The 19,063-nt window shown below is 41.2% G+C and overlaps 1 protein-coding gene and 1 non-coding gene across 2 annotated transcripts in view; both read right to left on the bottom strand.

The window, feature by feature from the left end:
• LOC139390686 (teneurin-3-like) overlaps positions 1-19,063 on the bottom strand; it is a 143,957-nt gene that overhangs the window by 59,010 nt on the left and 65,884 nt on the right. The window contains exon 4 of the mRNA XM_071137982.1: positions 2,433-2,671. Within this exon, the coding sequence (XP_070994083.1) occupies positions 2,433-2,671 (239 nt within the window). The remainder of the gene's footprint in view (positions 1-2,432; positions 2,672-19,063) is intronic.
• Positions 2,845-2,919, bottom strand: trnav-uac (transfer RNA valine (anticodon UAC)). The gene has a single exon. It is a non-coding gene; the product is annotated as a tRNA-Val (tRNA).

The raw sequence follows: 19,063 nt of genomic DNA, 5'->3' as shown, positions 1-19,063 counted from the left end.
TCACCTTCTTGATATGCCACCGCTGTTAGGTGGATTGATTATCTTGACCAACACTTTACATTTTGCGTTTATATTATTATTCAGTATAGTTGTTTTTTGTTTACTGACTTGACTTGCTAATGTACAATATGTGTGTGTGCGTGTGTGTGCGTGCGTGCGTGTTAGAGTGCGAGAGAGCGAGAGATAGAGAGTGCGAGAGAGAGAGAGACCATGTGAGAGTGCATGCAAGTTTCCTTGTATGTTCTGCATGTGTGGGACTGGGTTTCTTATCTGGGGGCTGGCAGAGGCAAAGTATATGAGTGTATATTGAAGACATTTAAGACAGTGCACCTGGCAGGTGTTTTGGCTGCAGATGAAAGAGAGGAAGGCGGAAAAAAACTCAACCTGAGGCAACTGGCAAAGAACGCCTACATCTGTTGAACTCACACACTCACACCAATAGGAACTCCCACGTGGCAAACACACTCAGGCCCACACGAGCACTCATAAGCCGTAGAAGCGGAATCCAGACAAGACAACCCACAAAAAACACACATTAAAAACACATTATGCAAGTTATGATAGAGCACGATAAAAACATGAATCACGAAAAAACAGTGTCCAGATCATAAAGGGATAATGTACATGGATATCGATATGGCACTTTTATGTCCCTCTTCTATGGAGAGCACTCTCCCCGGTCCTCTCCGTTGCATCATTTCTACACAGACCTATTTCTCTCTATACGAGCATGTCATCCTGTCCTCCCTTCAGCACCATATGAATCCTATGGCAGTTCAGGAGAAAGTCACACAGACCAAGATTAAGAGTGTGCATCACTCAGGAAGACAGTTAGGACAGATAAAATCTCCACCTGTTTTATCGCTATGGTCAAGCCGCTAAAGGTTAGTGAGAAGTCATGCATGCTGTAAAAAACTGGCAAAGCCCATTCTGTGGGGGAATTATGTCCTATAGGGGAGAATGGTTCGCTAATGAAAGAGATGAAAGCACTTCCTGGAAGACATTTTGTTGCAAAGTCTTACAGCTCCTGACTCCTCGCATCCCCTCCCTCGCTTCTCCTCAAAACACTTTGGAGAGGAATGCTTTCAAGTTCTTAGGATATTTCCCTTTTTTGGGGGGTTATTCCCCATCAACACATGACGCTGTCACAATGTTGCAAATAGGTTGTGAGAAGGTCAGTCAAGACAAGTGACAACCTTGTGATAAACTAATATTGTCAGTAGGGTGCTGGGCGTGATGTTCTCTAGACAGTGTCATTGTAGGGTGTCGAGGTGAATTTAAACTGTCTGTCTTTCAGGGCTCCTATGGATAGGACTGGGTCATGTCAGTGAGCAGGTTGATGTTTATTGTCATGATTCTTGTCATGGAGGCAGAACTGAGCAATTTCCCCTTAGATAGCTTTATTTAACTAGGTAAGTCAGTTAAGAACAAATTCTTATTTTCAATGATGGCCTAGGAACAGTGGGTTAACTGCCTGTTCAGGGGCAGAACGACAGATTTGAGCTTGCAACCTTCCGGTTACTAGTCCAACGCTCTAACCACTAGGCTACCCTGCCGCCCCGGCTAGCTATAAAGTAAAAATTGGCTATATTATAAAAATGCATGAAAAAAAAATGCTTTTTGTTCTTAATTTAAGTTAAGGGTTAGGCATTAAGGTTAGCAGTCTGGTTAAGGTTACATTTAAAATGAGTTTTAATGACTTTGTGGCTATGCTAGCTAGTGACCACTCTGCAGAGCTGCCTCCAGAACAAGATTCATGACAAAAAAAAACACTAACCTGCTGTCAGTGATGCCACTCTGTTGGTGTTTTATCAGAATAGCAGGATGATGCAGAGCCCTTGTCAGTGGAACTGCCATGATCTGACAGATTCAAACACAACAGTGTCATCGGGACATGTCTCTGTATCCGACTGACATACGACGACTGGTGGAACAATATCCTAGAGTCTGCTATATCTGCTCAGCGAGATAATGCAAGATAATGCTGAAAAGAGCATTATCTTACCAATTATCTTACCAATGAGAAGATCCACTTTTAGCACAGCTTATAAAGTCGCCAGTCAACACTGATCGAGCTGACTTAAAGCCATTCAGTCAAGTCGACTTGTCTATCAGAAAGTCTATAGTTGAACCTATTGGAAAGGGTATAGTGTGTGTTATAGTGTGTCGGGTGCTGTCTGGAAGTCTCTCCTGAGAACTAAAGGCTGTTTCACCACTGAGGTTGAATGGCAAGCCATTTATATTTGCAATGATAATATCTTTGAAAGACCTTTGAAAGTAGTTGAAGTACCTGTAGTTGTCCATGTATGTGGGGATGATTGCTCTTATGCTCTACATAATACACAGTATGAACACAGTACAGTTCAAGCAGGAAGGGTCATGGTTAACTACGGACTAATTCAACAATGTCAATAAGGAGGGGCTATAGTTACCTATACAATAGCAGAGGATGATTGACAGCAGGACAGCCACGCCCACTGCACTCAGGGCAGTGCACCTCCAGGAACAGTGCTTGGGGGATTTTTTAAACTTGAAAGCCCCTCCAGAGAGGGTGTTTCTGGGTAGGGGACGTGCCGGTGTGGAGTACGCTGCCCCTGTTGCCATGGTGTAACCTGGGGTTGCTGTGCTAAAGAAAGGGGTTGTTTCTGTGCCAGTTTTAAAGAGGAAGTGTCTGGGGAAACAAAACAGAAAATGTATACACGAGTATTAGATAACAATGGAGACAGAAAAAATATATATATTTGGTTATGTATTCCTATTTAACCTGTATTTAATATAAAACATGCCATTTAGCACTTTTATACAATGGGTTTTAGTCATCAATGCAAGCACTTTTCATATATGTGGCCCCAGCGGGAATTGAACCCACAACCCTAGCATTGTAAGTACAACGCTCTACCAACTGAGCCACAGAATACCAAAGTATTTATTCAGGCTAATCTCTTTAAAAGGACATCTCTTTTGTAAGCGAAAACATGGACATGTCAGTATTCCAGTACGAATGGCCATTATGGGTAATTAAGGAGTTTTAATCACAAGCACTACCCTGGCTTTGTCTATTAACTTTTTAAACCCACGTGAACATCTCTGAAATTGGCAAATTATGCCTTGGTGCCTCTCATACAATCACATCGTCCGGCCCTCCACTAACTGTTGGTAAGAATCTTCCTGTTGTGCCACTAATCTTTCGGTGTGATTTTAGGTTTGATAAACAGAGCCATGAGTTTATGATGCCATCCTTACCGCCACTCCACAATATGTGTCACTATATTCACAACATTGACAGTTCGGGTAAGTCACTTTTTCTAAAAGCATCCGCTAAATGATTTAAAAAGCTACAGTATGTCACTCAGAATGATGTGTGGTATTCAAACAGGGGTATTCACAGATCTGGCACATTCAGCAGCTTGTTTGAAAAGTTGGAAGTAAAGCATATTCATGTGTATTATCAGTTCAGGGATCTGGAATTTGTCCGTTTTTCTTTTCTCCCAGGTTAATGGATTCATGGCACTGATTGGTCAGAAAAAGGGGTGGGCGGAATACTTATTTCTGATTTGTGCCGTGATATTGATTTGAGCATACCGTGAATACTGGGGCCTATTTACCTGCTGCTTGGCTACGAGAATGCAACAAATGGTGCCATTTCACACATAGTTGATAATGAATAAAATAGCCAATACAAAAGGTTTGTTCACACTAAATGGATTATTGCATATCAGGTCCCACTACTCATCTGCAGAATATAAAGCACTGTTGTGTTCTGAATACCAGTCTGGTGGACAGACGTAAAGTTGGATAGCAGACTGTGTGCAAACAGTGGTGGCTCAGAAGAAATGTTTTTGGAAATGATCACCAAACAGGGTGGCGGTATAAATGTCTGCAGCTATACACACTGGATGACCATACAATCGATTAGAAGGAGCGTGAGCAATGAAGCACACTACTATAGAAATTCGGGAAGCTCTATTGATGTGTGTGTGCGTTCGTGTCTGTGTGTGTGTGTGTGTGTGTGCGTGCGTAAGTCTCATTGAAATGGCCTTCACACAAAAGCGATAGCCAAGGCAGGTTCCCTTTGCTCAACTCACTTCCTTGTAATCAGTTTGACATTTGAAACACTCATGTGGAGGACAAAAGACAAAACATACAGTGGGCGGATTTGGACCTCAGCTAAACCCCTGCTGTAGGTGAGGGAGTACATTAGAAACAATGAGCACTAACGCCCTTTGACTATGTAATCTACCTATTAGCCACTGCATTGTGTTAGCATCAGCATTGGTGGAATAATCCGACTCTTTAAACCGTGACCCAGGCACTCTACCGATGTAGCGGAAACCTAAGTCCATCTCTCTCTTACCCTTTCACTGTCCCTCTCAGTCTTTACCTCTCTTCCTATCAGTAGTTCTCCCTTCTTCGCTCGCTTTCTCTCTCACCCCTTTAATCTTTCACCCTCTCTCCCTTTTTTCTCTCTCCCTATCGCTCTTTCACACTACCCCCCTCCCCCCAACCCATAGAACCACCAGCCCTCTCAGCAGGGGACCTGGTAGCAGGCCTAGCGCCCCAGAGCTGTGTGATGATATTTTCAGGGGGCAGTCCCTTGGTGTGTCTGGGCCATTGTGCATGCAAAGATCAGAGTGGCGCCATTTTGAGATGCTTCCCCGGTGCGCTCAGGCTGCTGCACATAACTAAGTCAATTTGTTTAATTAGCATTAAGACATGAAACATTGTCTTGAGAGATATGTTCATTGCGGACACAAATTACAATTACAAATTACGATAAATTGTTGTTGTGATTAAAAAAATAAAAATAAGATAATCATATAAGAAACCACAATCTTATTAAGTATTTACTAATGCAGTTCATCTACGCAAATTATATTTAAAAAAAACGTATCTACAAGAACAATTATCTTAATTTCCCATGGAAGACAGAGATATACTCTACACTATATTCTTTCAGGAGTGTGGCACTGATCGTGAAACTATCAATGCATGATTTTCTGACTCGAGACATCATTTCATTTTATGAGCCGACTCCCGACAAGCGAATCTGATGAGGACCGACCGACCATTTATAAAAGTAGAGTGTGGAACCGCAAACGTTGAATGTGTGTCATAATAGCTGTTTCAATTGCTCTTTATTAAATATGTGTGACAGAGTTTAACTGGATTCCACAGGACGTATGAGGCAGTCAATGTATAGCCTAACTGCACCTTATTGAGAACCGTATTTATGGTATAGAAAAAAATAAAAATGTTTTATTGTCACATACACTGGATAGGTGCAGTGAAATGTGTTGTTTTATAGGGGCAGCCAGAGTAGTACGGCGCCACTGGAGCAAATTAGGATTAAGTGCCTTGCTCACGAACACAGACCGATGTTTTTACCTTGTCAGCTCTGTATTTGAACCAGCAACCTTTGTCAATAAATCGTGGACTCCACAAGAATGTCGAAAGCGTTCCGCAGGGATGCTGGCCCATTTTGACTCCAATGCTTCCTACAGTTGTGTCACGTTGGCTGAATGTCCTTTGGGTGGTGGACATTCTTGATACACAAGGGAAACTGTTAAGCATGGAAAAACCCAGCAGCGTTGCAGTTCTTGACACAACCCGATGCGCCTGGCACCTACTACCATTCCCAGTTCTATAGGCACTTCAATCTTTTGTCTTGCCCAATCACCTTCTGATTGGCACAAATACACAATACATGTCTCAATGGTCTCAAGGCATAAAACTCCTTATTTAAACTGTCTACACTGATTGAATTGGATTTAACAAGTGGTATCAATAAGGGATAATAGCTTTCACCTGTATTCACCTGGTCAGTCTATGTCATGGAAAGAGCAGGTGTCTTTAAGGTTTTGAACACTCAGTGTATAGTGCACACTATATAGATATCGTAAAATTCATTTCACACATTTGGTTAACTTTTAATACTAAACTGATATGGGATTACATCACATATAAAGAATAATTACCCAGCAAAGTGTATGGGGTCAACTTTCCTTTTGAGGAGAAGAGTAAATCACACAATAACGGATTCAATAGCACCTTTATATATTGGTAATTGAAAATATCCGTATTTCTATAGAGCCGAGCGTTGAAAAGTGGAACCTGAGTGGTTGAAAGCCCTCCACACACGTATAAGATGTGAATGTGTCCATGGTGGTAAATAGTCTGGAACAGAACAGAGCAGGCAATAACAAAGTTATATTGGCAACTAATTGAGCACTTTAATGGAAGAGCTGGAGTGTTCTCAGAATGAACTGGAACAAAAGCTTGAGTGGAATCATTTCTGAAGAATATCTATTCGGTTAGGAAACCTGCGTTTCTCACTTTGAAAGTATTAATTGGATTTAATTCAATTTTAATTCAAACTCTTACGTATTTATTCGCTTTTGTGTAAAGTCAATACATTCATTAATTGTTCTAAGTCGGGTATTTGAGGAGGAAGAGTTAGACTTTGCTTGAGAGTCCGAGTATTTCCCGCCGTGTTTCGGACTGAGGTGGTTGAATCCCTAAAAATATCAACCACTTGAATACAAAGCAGGGATACTGAAAAATAATGTGGTGGTATAGAAATGGAGGGAAGCAGGTGACAGCTGATATCATTAAACATAAGCTGTTTAAAATAGTTATACATGTCTCCTAGTGAGAGAGAGAGAGAGAGAGACTTAACACACGGTTTAATGGGAGAGTCTAATAAAAACACAAATGGGGCCCACATGTTTCCTCTTGGATAAACACATTAGCAATTGAATGCAGCTATTCAATAAGCTAAAATAACAGTTTGTAATTAAAGCATTATGGAATGGTGCCAAATTTGAATGCAAAAGCTTTAAAGACCACGTCCTTAAATGGGGGCTATAATACGATGAATATATTATAATGAATCATAACATTAGCTAATGTGGTCAATCATTGTGCTTGTCCTAAAAAGCCATGCTAAAGTTATAGGAGAATGGAAAAGATAAAACCCCTAAGACTTTTTTTGGTCCCATTGCATTGGTTATCAATATGAGTTGAACAGAGAAAATAAGTTAAACCATTTCTGTCGGTATCTCTATGGGGGTTAACTGAACCAGAACCAGCATGCTGAAAGCCTAATGCATGTTATCTGGCGCTCTTGTTTACATTGAACAACCTAGTAGTTTACTGGACAAATACAGTTGTACGCAAAGCTATGGCCATCCCATAAGCCCCCTGATGTTACCATGGCACCCGATTCCCTCCCACGGCGAGGTACTTGCTTTAGAGTAAAGTGTGCAGATAGTGATTTCTACCCCGGGCTGATGACAGAGGTGTGCATATGGTTTTGTCAATACCGGCAAGGCAGTAAAGGTCACAGCGATGTTAGTATTCAATTACCGTGTCTTCCTCAGAATGGAAGAACAAATGCTACATAACCCAATTGATTTGGTCCTATCCTGAGAGCATCTTACTGCATGATGCTAAAGAACAATTCAAAAAATGTCCACATGTATCTAGATTGTGTAGGAGTACTTTGAGCAAGGGAAACGTCGAGCTGGAATGGATTCATCCACTTGTGTCCTCTCGAAGTAGAACGTAATATACTTTCCTGGAATGTTATGGACATTTTGATGCCCTTTATGGCTTGGGGAAAAAAAATAACACTGATGTTTTTTTCGGTGTGGGGAAATGCTGGGCAGAGGCACTTATGACAAAGTAGCTTCTTGTGTCGGACATCTTAAACTGAAAATGATCTATTTAGACCGAAGTGCCTTCTTGTAAGTTATATCAAGTTGAATTCATACTGGCAAGCCTCCGTAAACCTGTGCTATTCCATTACCGTATCGCTTTGGATCGTATCGAACGTTGCAAATCCATCTCCAGGTCATATTTCCTTTCACCTCAAACGTTTTCTGGTGCTCTAAACATAATAACTAAACCGAGGAGGCAGAGTCCTATCAGAGGCCGTCTAACCATCTCTTATTGTTGATAAGCACAATGCACAATTGTCCATTTGGTTTCTTTGAGAAATAGTGTGGCCCTACACAAAATAAAATACTCACCTAGTTGGCATGCAGTTGAAGTCGGAAGTTTACATACACCTTAGATAAATTCATTTGAACTCAGTTTTTCACAATTCCTGAATTTTAATCCTACTAAAAATTCCCTGTCTTTTAGGTCAGTTAGGATCACCACTTTATTTTAAAAATGTGAAATGGCAGAATAATAGTAGAGAGAAAGATTTATTTCAGCTTTAATTTCTTTCATCACATTCCCAGTGGGTCAGACGTTTACATACACTCAATTAGTATTTGGTAGCATTGCCTTTAAATCGTTTAACTTGAGTCAAACGTTTCGGGTAGCCTTCCACAAGCTTCCCACAATAAGTTGGGTGGATTTTGGCCCATTCCTCCTGACAGAGCTGGTGTAACTGAGTCAGGTTTGTAGGCCTCCTTGCTTGCACACACTTTTTCAGTTCTGCCCACAGATTTTCTATAGGATTGAGGTTAGGGCTTTGTGATGGCCACTCCAATACCTTGGCTTTGTTATCCTTAAGCCATTATGCCACAACTTTGGAAGTATACTTGGGGGTCATTGTCCATTTGGAAGACGCATTTGCGACTAAGCTTTAACTTCTTGACATGTTGGTTCAATATATCCACATAATTTTTCATCCTCATGATGACATCTATTTTGTGAAGTGCACCAGCCCCTCCTGCAGCAAAGCACCCCCACAACATGATGTTGCCACCCCCGTGCTTCACGGTAGGGATGGTGTTCTTCGGCTTGCAAGCCTCCACCTTTTTCATCGAAACATAACGATAGTCATTATGGCCAAACAATTCTACTGTTGTTTCATCAGACCAGAGGACATTGCTCAAAAAAGTATGATCTTTGTCCCCATGCGCAGTTGCAATCCATAGTCTGGCTTTTTATTGGCGGTTTTGGAGCAGTGGCTTCTTCCTTGCTGAGCGGCCTTTCAGGTTATGTCAATATAGGACTCGTTTTACTGTGGATATAGACACTTTTGTACCTGCTTCCTCCAGCATCTTGACAAGATCCTTTGCTGTTGTTCTGGGATTGATTTGCACTCGCATCAAAGCACGTTAATCTCTAGGAGACAGAACGCGTCTTCTTCCTGAGCGGTATGATGGCTGCCTGGTCCCATGGTGTTTATACTTGCGTACTATTGTTTGTACAGATGAACGTGGAACCTTCAGGAATTTGGAAATTGCTCCCAAGGATTAACCAGACTTGTGTTCTACAATTTCTTTTTCTGAGGTCTTGGCTGATTTCTTTTGATTTTTCTATGATGGCAAGCAAAGAGGCACTGAGTTTGAAGGTAGACCTTGAAATATATCCACAGGGACACCTCCAATTGATTCAAATTATGTCAATTAGCCTATCAGAAGCTTCTAAAGCCATGCCATCATTTTCTGGAATTTTCCAAGCTGTTTAAAGGCACATTCAACTCCAGTGTATGTAAACTTCTCACCCACTGGAATTGTGATACAGTGAAATAATCTGTCTGTAAACAATTGTTGGAAAAATGACTTGTGTCATGCACAAAGTAGATGTCCTAACCGACTTGCTAAAACTATTGTTTGTTTACAAGAAATTTGTGGAGTGGTTGAAAAATATGTTTTAATGACTCCAACCTAATTGTATGTAAACTTCCGACTTCAACTGTATTAAACATGGCAACAGTGGTGTGTATTCATGGGTGCCAACGGAAACCTGACTTCCCCAAAAATTTGACCAAGAAAGAATTATGTATCATTCGTCCCTTTGTTTTCCAAATTTTTCTTAAATTAAATTTAAATTTGCATCTCACCGGAGAAAGCATCCAAGCGAGGGAAACAGCGCCACTCTGTCTCTGTATGTGTAGGCCATCTATCTGATGCTGTCGGATTAAAACGATTTGCCACCCGTAGCATTGAATGCCTCCCTTGATAAAAAGCCAATCAGCCTTGAGCTTAAATGTGTGAACTCAACTGTGCATGGTCCTGGCGCACCAAAGGAAAGTGTCAAGGGAAGACAGTTTTTATTTGGCTTCATTCCTATCACATCGAGATAAATATGCAATTGACAGATACAACTTGGTGGCTAGCTAGGTACAATTGTCCCTTCCCTAAAATAGCCATGGGTTTGGACTTGTGGTTTTACTTAATTCTCCATACTGTCCATACGGCGATTCTGATACAACCATACATTCATTATTTGTGCCCCTGGACTGAGAGGATGGAAGTTCAATATGTAGCTAGATGTAAAAGGCTTATGTGAACTACCTATCTTTGCCCATGAAAGGAAGCTTTTTAGCCAGGTAGCCTAGCACAACAAAACATAAAAGGGTGTACTGTATGACAGAGTCCGTTTCATCAACTTGAAAGAGAGGAGGATGGCATTGACGTTTCTCTACAAGTAGGGTGAGTAAACATGTTTTTTCTACCTCAACGAACACGCACGCACGCGCACACCATGAACAGCCACATCATATTGAGCTTACTAAATAGTTTTAGGTTTCTTTTGTTGTCACTGTATAGTGACTGTATGGACTAAGTAGAGGTGATTTGATGATGTTGAAGTTGAAATGATGCTGGAATAGTGGCGGCATCTCCTGTTTTCTTTGTGACTTGCGGAAACTCTTTGGTTATAAATCAATAGTCGTTTAGTAGTCCAAACATGTCAGAAACATTCACTTCCTTAACCATATTGTGACTTTCTGTTACATTAAAAATAACAAGGAAAAGAGAGCACACTGCTGCTCATGCGCCCAGGTTATTTTATTATAACGTTTCGTCCCTGATATCTTCATCAGGCATCCTAAGAGTTGAAAGGTTATGATAAAATCACCTGAGAGCATGAGCAGCAAAGTGCAGTGTTTTCGTTTTTTTATTTTTCATGAATTCACCTACAACTCCAGCGCCTGCAAAAAAGTACTTGGGATGTGCAGATGTTATTCCGATTTTGTACCGTTTGTTACATGCAATATGCTTTGTGGTCTTCACCGAACAGAGGTGAAACAAAGGTGCGGTTGAATTTATTCTGCCACTGTGCCTTCTTATTGTCTCGGCCTTAGGCCTGTATATTATTGTCACAAGGCATATGAACTAACAGGTTGTAGAGCAAACCACGCAATTATCACAACACATAGGTTGTAATATGGATATTTTTTCTTCTCTGGCTTGGCTTCCCCAGTGATTTTACCCATGCACTGCTATTGCATGACAACGACCAACCGTTTCACTGAGATGCCAAGAAGGCTGCAATTACACAAAGCATCTTCAAGGCAACTTTGGTTGCTTTACAACGGACTTGCTTGATTGCTTTGTGAAACACCCTCCTGCAACTAATAAGCAACTCATCTGCAACTTGGTTAAATTCAATAGCAACGTTAACTTTCTGCAAATAGTTGCAAGCAACTGCCAATCAAAACAAATGCTTTTGTCACAATCTATTAGGTCATTCGGAATGCCGACTCAGCTGTCATGTCAACAACACAGTTGTCAGTGCTGCAGGAACCATGATCAAGGTGGACAGAATGGACATTTTCCGAAATGGGAGCGGTGTAATTCAATATTGGCATCAGGGCTAGTAAAGGTTTATGTAGAGTACATGGGTTGGCAGACAATAAATGAAGGGTTTTGCTACAAAATGCTTTATATCCATTTTCTGACATGTTGGTAAATTAGCTTTTATTGTTTAAAGAAATTGGTGTGTTTTTCACTATGTAATCATGACATTGGGTGGTTCAATGACACACGTACAGTATTCACACCCCTTGACTTTTTTTCCACATTTGGTTCTATTGCAAAGTGGGATTAAAATTGATTTCATTGTCATTTTTGGTCAACGATCTGCACAAAACACTCGAATGTCAAAGTGGACAAAAAATTTGAAAATGGATTTTTTTTAATGGGTGAAAAAAATGCATTATTAGATATGTTGTTACACGGCGCAAACCGAGGAACCCAAGAGCAGACTCAGATGCGGAAGCAAGGATGAATGAACCTACATGTTTATTGTACTCGAAATGTCCAAATGGTGTGTTAAACGCTGTTTTCCACTCGTCCCCTTCTGATGCGCACAAGGTGGTAGGCATTCCGGAGGTCCAGTTTAGTAAACACTATGGCATCATGGAGGGGGGCAAAAGCCAAACTGATAAGTGGCAAGGGATACTTGTTCCTGACAGTGATACTATTCAACCCACGGAAATCTATGCATGGCCTCAATGACTCATCCTTCTTGACAAAGAAAAAAACCAGCTCCCCCTGGAGAGTAAGAAGGCCTGATATGTCCGACAGCCAGGGAGTCCTGGATGTATTCTTCCATGGCTTCTTGCTCGGGGCGAAATAAATTATACAACCTGCTAATAGGGAGAGGAGCTCCAGGCTGAAGCTCGATAGCACAGTCGTATGGCCGATGAGGCGGCAGAGATGGGGTGTGGTGCTTAATGAATACAGGAGCTAGACCGTGATATTCTGGAGGAACAGAAGACAGGTCTGGGAGTTCTGGAATGGACTGGGGTGCAGACAAGGCAGGAGAAAGGGCAGAATGTAGACACTTAGAATGTCAAAAGGTACTCCAAGTATTAACCCTTCCAGGGGGCCAGTCAATCTGTGGGTTGTGTAGCTTTAACCATGGATGGCCCAGAGGTGGCCCAGAGGTGAGTGAGAACAGTCGATTATGTGGAAACTGATCTGTTCCTGGTGATTTCCAGAGAGACGCAGGATAACAGGAACTGTTCTCTCCAAAACACGGAAGAGTAACTTTCCATTGAGAGCGCGAGGTGAATGGAGCAAAACAGTGTCCATACCTAACTGAGTAACAACCCCTTGGCCCAGAAAACTCTCTCCAGTGCCTTATTCGACGAGAGCAGGCAGAGGAAAAGCCTGGCTCTGCCACACAAGGTTGGCCTCAAGTAGGGGTCTGGGAGATGATGGGCAGGCGATTTGGTGCAACAGTATATCTCCCAGTACCGCTGAGCCCGCTCTTTTGCTGGACGCAGGGAACAAGTGGAGACCAGGTGACCAACCTGGCCATAATATAGATAGTTCCTAGTACTGAGACGCCGCTACCATCAGGCTTCTCTCTGGTCACCAACTCGTCCTTGAGGGTCTCAGTGAGTCTCAGTGAATGCTCCCTGAAGGGCCACATCATTCCAGCCGCTCTCTGCAGCGAGGGTGCGGAACTCACATGCCATCACAGCCACACTCTGATAGCCTTGACGAAGGGACAGAAGTAGTTTGGCAGCATCCTTTCCACAGACCGGGTGGTCGAAGACCTTCCTCATCTCATCAGTGAATCCACTGTAGGAAAAGCAGATAGATGACTCTCTCCCAAACCGCAGTGGCTTAGGAGAGCACTGCTCCCCGAAGGCATCCAATCAAAAAATAAATATTGTCTCATTCACTAGCATAAGAGTAGGGCTGTTACTCAAATACTAGTGAACATTGTACAAGAAAGGCTCTGCAAACGCCAATATTGCCATCAAAACGCTAAAGAGTCGGAACAAAAGGCTCCCGGGTGGAGATGAGTAACTGGAGACAGGTTGTGAACCTGTAGGACCTGTAGATCAGACAGGTTCCGTGAAAACTCCTTGATGTTCTCCAGCAGGGTTTTCAGGGCTTGGTCATGATGCTCAAGAAGGGTGGCTTGACCAACAAGAATTTGGAGTAGGGGAGTCTGCTGGGTTCATCTCTTGGCCAGATCGTACTGTTACGCGGAGCGAACACAGGGGAACCCAAGAGCGGACTCAGATGTGGAGGCAGGGATGAATGAACCAAAATGTTTATTGTACACAGAGAGATATGGAGTGAAGAACCGGGGTAGCTCAGATGAGTTGCAGAAAAACCCAAAGTGTAGAGTGAGGTTGGAGTTGACTGAGTTGAACAGGGTAAACCAGTCCTAAGGGGAATCCAAGGTGGTGGTGAGTGAAATCCAGAGCAACGTGGTTGGGTGGTGAGATGTGGTACAGAAGACAGGAGCCAGAGACAGAGCGGTAACTGCAATGAGAGGACAAACCGGTCTAAGGCAGAGAAACAAGCACAGAAGAGCAACAGGATCTTGATGGAACGAACAAAAGGATAGGATAATAACTGACTGAGCAGAGATTACGATCTGGCAGAGTAGAAGAGGCAGAAATTAGTATTTGTAGAGGTCTTGATTTATGGAACGAGTTGCAGCTGATAGGGATCTGCTCTGACTCCAGCACACCTGTCTCCAACCACATAATCAAACAGAGCGAGAGCGAGTGAGAGTACAGGGGGAGAACTGCAGGTCAAGAAGACACCGGAAAAACACCAGAGGGCGTAGCAAGAGCAGGTGTGACATATGTATTCACCCCCATGAGACAATACATGTTAGAAAACACTTTGGCAGTGATTACAGCGGTGAGTCTTTATAGGTAAGTCTCTAACAGCTTTGCACACCTGGATTGTACAATATTTGCCTATTACTCTTTATAAAAGTCTTCAAGCTCTGTCAAGTTGATTGCTTGTCTTTGCTAAAAAGCCATTTCAAGTCTTGCCATAGATTTTCAAGATGATTTAAGACAAAACTGTAAATAGGCCACTCAGGAACATTCAATGTCGTCTTGGTAAGCAGTGTGGATTTGACCTTGTGTTTTTGGTTATAGTCCTGCTGTAACAGGTGAATTGGTCTCCCAGTGTCTGTTGAAAAGAAGATGGAAGGTTTTGCTCTAGGATTTCGCCAGTTCTTAACTGTATTATTTTCTGTTTCTTTTTATCATAGCAATACCCATAACATGATGCAGCCACCACTATGCCTGAAAATATGAAGAGCGGTACTCAGTGATGTGTTGTGTTGGATTTGCCCCAAACATAATGCTTTGTATTCAGGACAAAAAGTTAAATTCTTTGCCACATTTTTTGCAGTATTATTTAAGTGTTTTGTTTTCTGATACCACAACCATTAAACAAACTGGTGAAATCACTGAACAGTTTCCTTACTCTCCGGCAACAGAATTAGGAAGGATGACTATCTTGCAGTGACTGGGTATATTTATACAACATCCAATGCCTCATTAATAACTTCACCATGCTCAAAGGGATATTCAGCGTATGCTTTTTATTTTTACACATCTACGAAACAATGCTCTTCTTTGAGAGGCATTGAAAAACCTCCCTGGTCTTTGTGGTTGAATCTGTGCTTGGAATTCACTACTCGATTGTGGGACCTTAAAGATAATTGTATGTGTGGGGTACAATTATGGGGTAGTCATTCAAAAATCATGTTAACGACTCTTATTGCACACAGAATGAACCAATGCAATTTATTATGTGACTTGTTAAGCACATTTTCACCTCCTGAACTGAAGGGGATGAAACCTTATTGTACTTTGCTCTGTTCATCTTTGCCGCGATCCAGACTTTTCCAGACTTTTCTCCAGATGTGAAGCTTGGCATTCAGGTCAAAAGAGTTCAATATTGGCTTCATTAGACCAGAGAATCTTGTTTCTCATGGTCTGAGAATCTTTAGGTGTTTTTTTGGCAAACTCCAAGAAGTCTGTCATGTTCCTTTTACTGAGGAGTGGCTTCAGAGTGACCATAGTGTCCTTGGTCACCTCCCTGAACAAGGCCCTTCTTCCCCGATTGCTCAGTTTAGCTGGGCGGCCAGCTCTAGGAAGAGTCTTGGTGGTTCCATACTTCTTTCATTTAATAATGATGGAGGCCACTGTATTCTAGGGGATCTTCAATGCTGCAGACATTTTTTGGTACCCTTCAAAAGATCTGTGCCTCGACACAATCCCGTCTCGGAGGTCTACGGACAATTCCTTCGACCTCATGGCTTGGTTTTTGCTCTGACATGCACTGGCAACTGGAACCTTATATACACAGGTGTGTGCCTTTCCAAATCATGTCCAATCAATTGAATTTACCACAGCAGGACTCCAATGAAGTTGTAGAAACATCAAGGATAAATAATGGAAACAGGATGCACCTGAGCTCAATTTCAAGGCTCATAGCAAAGGGTCTGAATAGTTATGTAAATAAGATATTTCTGTTTTTTATTATAAAATCTGTTTTCACTTAGTCATTATGGGGTATTGTGTGTAGATTGTTGAGCATTTTATTTATTTAATCAATTTTATAATAAGGCTGTAATGTAACAAAATGTGGGGGTCTGAAAACATTCCGAAGGCACTCTTAGGTTTTACACAGTCAAATGTAACATGTACAAACAATACATGTGACATCAATATTAAAACAATGTAATCATAAATACAAATATACAGTAATGAAATGTATGTAAAACATTGACATTTTAGTCACATAAGAGCAGAGGCTCTTATCAACTGCTTAGGGCTACGCCCCTTTTTTTCTCAATTTCCTGAATGACGTTCCCAAAGTAAACTGCTCAGGCCCTGAAGCCAGGATATGCATATAATTACCGTTACCATTGGAAAGAAAACACTTTGACATTTGTAGAAATGTTAAAATAATGTAGGAGAATGTAACACAATAGATATGGTAGGAGACTATCCAAAAGAAAAAACAACCAGCATTTTTTTTCTGAGAGAGACCATCCTCTTCGAAATGCAAGAGAAAGGTCATATTGTAAAATAGCTCACTGGATGCAATTCCCATGGCTTCCACAGGATGTCTGTAGTCTATGTTCAAGGTTTCAGGCTTGTAACTTCAAAAACAAATAAGAAATAACAGTTTTTGTAAGAGGACACAGTCTTGGAAATCCTTGTTTTTGCATGCAAAGTGGCACAGCTGCTAAAATTTGTTTCCTATTGAACATACTTCTTTCCGAAATAAATATTATAGTTTGATTACATTTTAGGGTGTCTGAGGAGTAAATAGAAATACATTTTGACTTGTTGAAACAAAGTTTAGGGGTAGATTTTCGGATTCCTTTCTCTACAAGTTGAACGAGTGGATTATTCAAATCGATGGCACCAAATAAACAAACATTTTGGGATATAACAAATTATTTTATCTAACAAAACCACACTACATGTTATAGCTGGAACCCTTTGGATGACAAATCAGAGGAAGATTTTCAAAAAGTAAGTGAATATTTAATCTTTATATGTGAATGTATGAAACCTGTGCCGGTGGAATTGTTTTTTGATGTGGGGAACCGTCCTCAAACAATCGCATGGCATGTTTTCGCTGTAATAGCTACGGTAAATCGGATAGTGGAGTTAGATTAACAAGAATTTAAGCTTTCAGCCGATATCAGACACTTATATGACCTAAATGTTTAAAATCCATAATAACTATTAGAATTATTTGAATTATGAGCCCTCCAGTTACACAGGAAGATGTCCCGCTAGCTGGACACGATGCTTGTTATCAAGGACGACTGACTGGTAAGTGCATTCATCTTAAGAAAGATGGGTGTGTCAACCACATTTCACAGTCAAATATACAGGATACGAACATTCCATTCCAGCAAAACAATAGATATATAGAGTTTTGCAAAAAAACTAATTTTCACTCACACCTAAAACCTATGAATTAGAAAATCTGAGAACAGTAATATTATACTCACACATGAAGGTACCCATGAGAAATCATTTTTAATGAAAAAACTAACATGTAGAAAACTGGTGGATATAGAGTTATTATTCAAATGTATTTGTTTTGCAAACCCAGACCTTTCTGACCAGTTCCGACTGAAATTGTTAAACATGAACTGCACTAGCTTGATAAACAGTTCTACCTATTTTAATTTGGGCTAATTTGTCTAAATTGATCCTCATACAATAACCAAATGGTTGCATAAACCAATCATTTCTGAAATCATGAAGTTATGTAGCAGGTGACATTAGACCTATCCGCACAGGACTTGCATTACTTTAGAATGTTGGTTATGTAAAAAAACAGTAGGTTATTCTGCCTGGAATTATTACTCACCCCATGTCATCTGCTGCATTAAATTGTGATTTCACAAATTATTTGCTTGTCCAAACGTTTCGTTATTGTATAAGGATTGATTTAGATGAAATACTGTCTGTACAATTGAGCTAGCTAGACAAAATTAAATTGCCAGCACTGTTTGATCAAGTTAGCTAGCAATGAGGTAACCCAGCTAGCAACAAATTTGCTAGCTAGTGCAGCTCATGATGAACAAGGGGGCCCCCTCAGTGGAAATTGGTCAGAGAGGGGTCTGGATTCACTTAAAAAAAGTAAATCTATTGACTTCCAAACCATGTAGCTTAACTGACAGCTGTGTTGTTGATTGGCTGTTGCACAACGTTGCGATGTTTTAACTGAATGCAACCAAGTAGCAGATGAGTTGCTTATTCACAGAGCAATCAAGAAGCAACTCAGCTGCAAGCAAATACAACTATGTGTAAGTTGTGTTGTGTAACTGCAGCCTAAGGAGACATAAAAGAGAAGCACCCATGGCCGGCCTTAGCATTTTAGCGGGATTTGATTGGGTGGCAATTTTAAAGCTAATTTCCTGCAATTCTACACAGTTTGCCATGACTTATGCCATGTTAATGATATCTGAGTGAGCGTGACTAACAAAATCAATGGGGGCCCCCTGGAGGTCAGGGCCCCTTTAGACAGCTGGCTAGACTAACTTACCAATATTAAAATTGGCATATGGCTAATTGAGTGACTATCAGTGACTGACATAGCAAGAGAACATTTAGAACATACACCTTGTGTATTCTACTATTCTAACGCCCAAAAGTAAATTGAGACCCTGACAGGGGGTGGCTAATGATCTCGAACCAAGTAGACTGGTGGTTTGGTTACAAATGGCCATACTCAGCTTTCTACTCTTGTTCAGTCTCCATTGCTGCCCATGAACAAAAATGAAAAGGATGGCACAAAATAGTCTAACACCTCCATAGTTTAAAAATCGCTGTCGAATTACGTCATTGGTTGAAGTCTTAAAATCTCTAGCCGTTTTTCCGGGAAATGAAACCTAGTCCTTTTTTGGCAAATGGAAAACAAACAAGAACCAGCAAGGCTAGTTTGTGCTGGTTCCGGCACAACCTGGCATGGTTTGGTTATTCTAATGCAATTTCTTATGCCTGGGGCTGGCCCTGGATGCACCAGAAGATGCATAGAGAATCGTACACTCAAATTGCAGCGCACCAATCACA

This window comes from Oncorhynchus clarkii, chromosome 31 (assembly GCF_045791955.1).
Source record: "Oncorhynchus clarkii lewisi isolate Uvic-CL-2024 chromosome 31, UVic_Ocla_1.0, whole genome shotgun sequence".
Classification (NCBI taxonomy): Eukaryota; Metazoa; Chordata; class Actinopteri; order Salmoniformes; family Salmonidae; genus Oncorhynchus; species Oncorhynchus clarkii.
The sequence above is the reverse complement of the archived record's forward strand: the minus strand, read 5'-3'. Positions and strand labels throughout refer to the sequence as shown.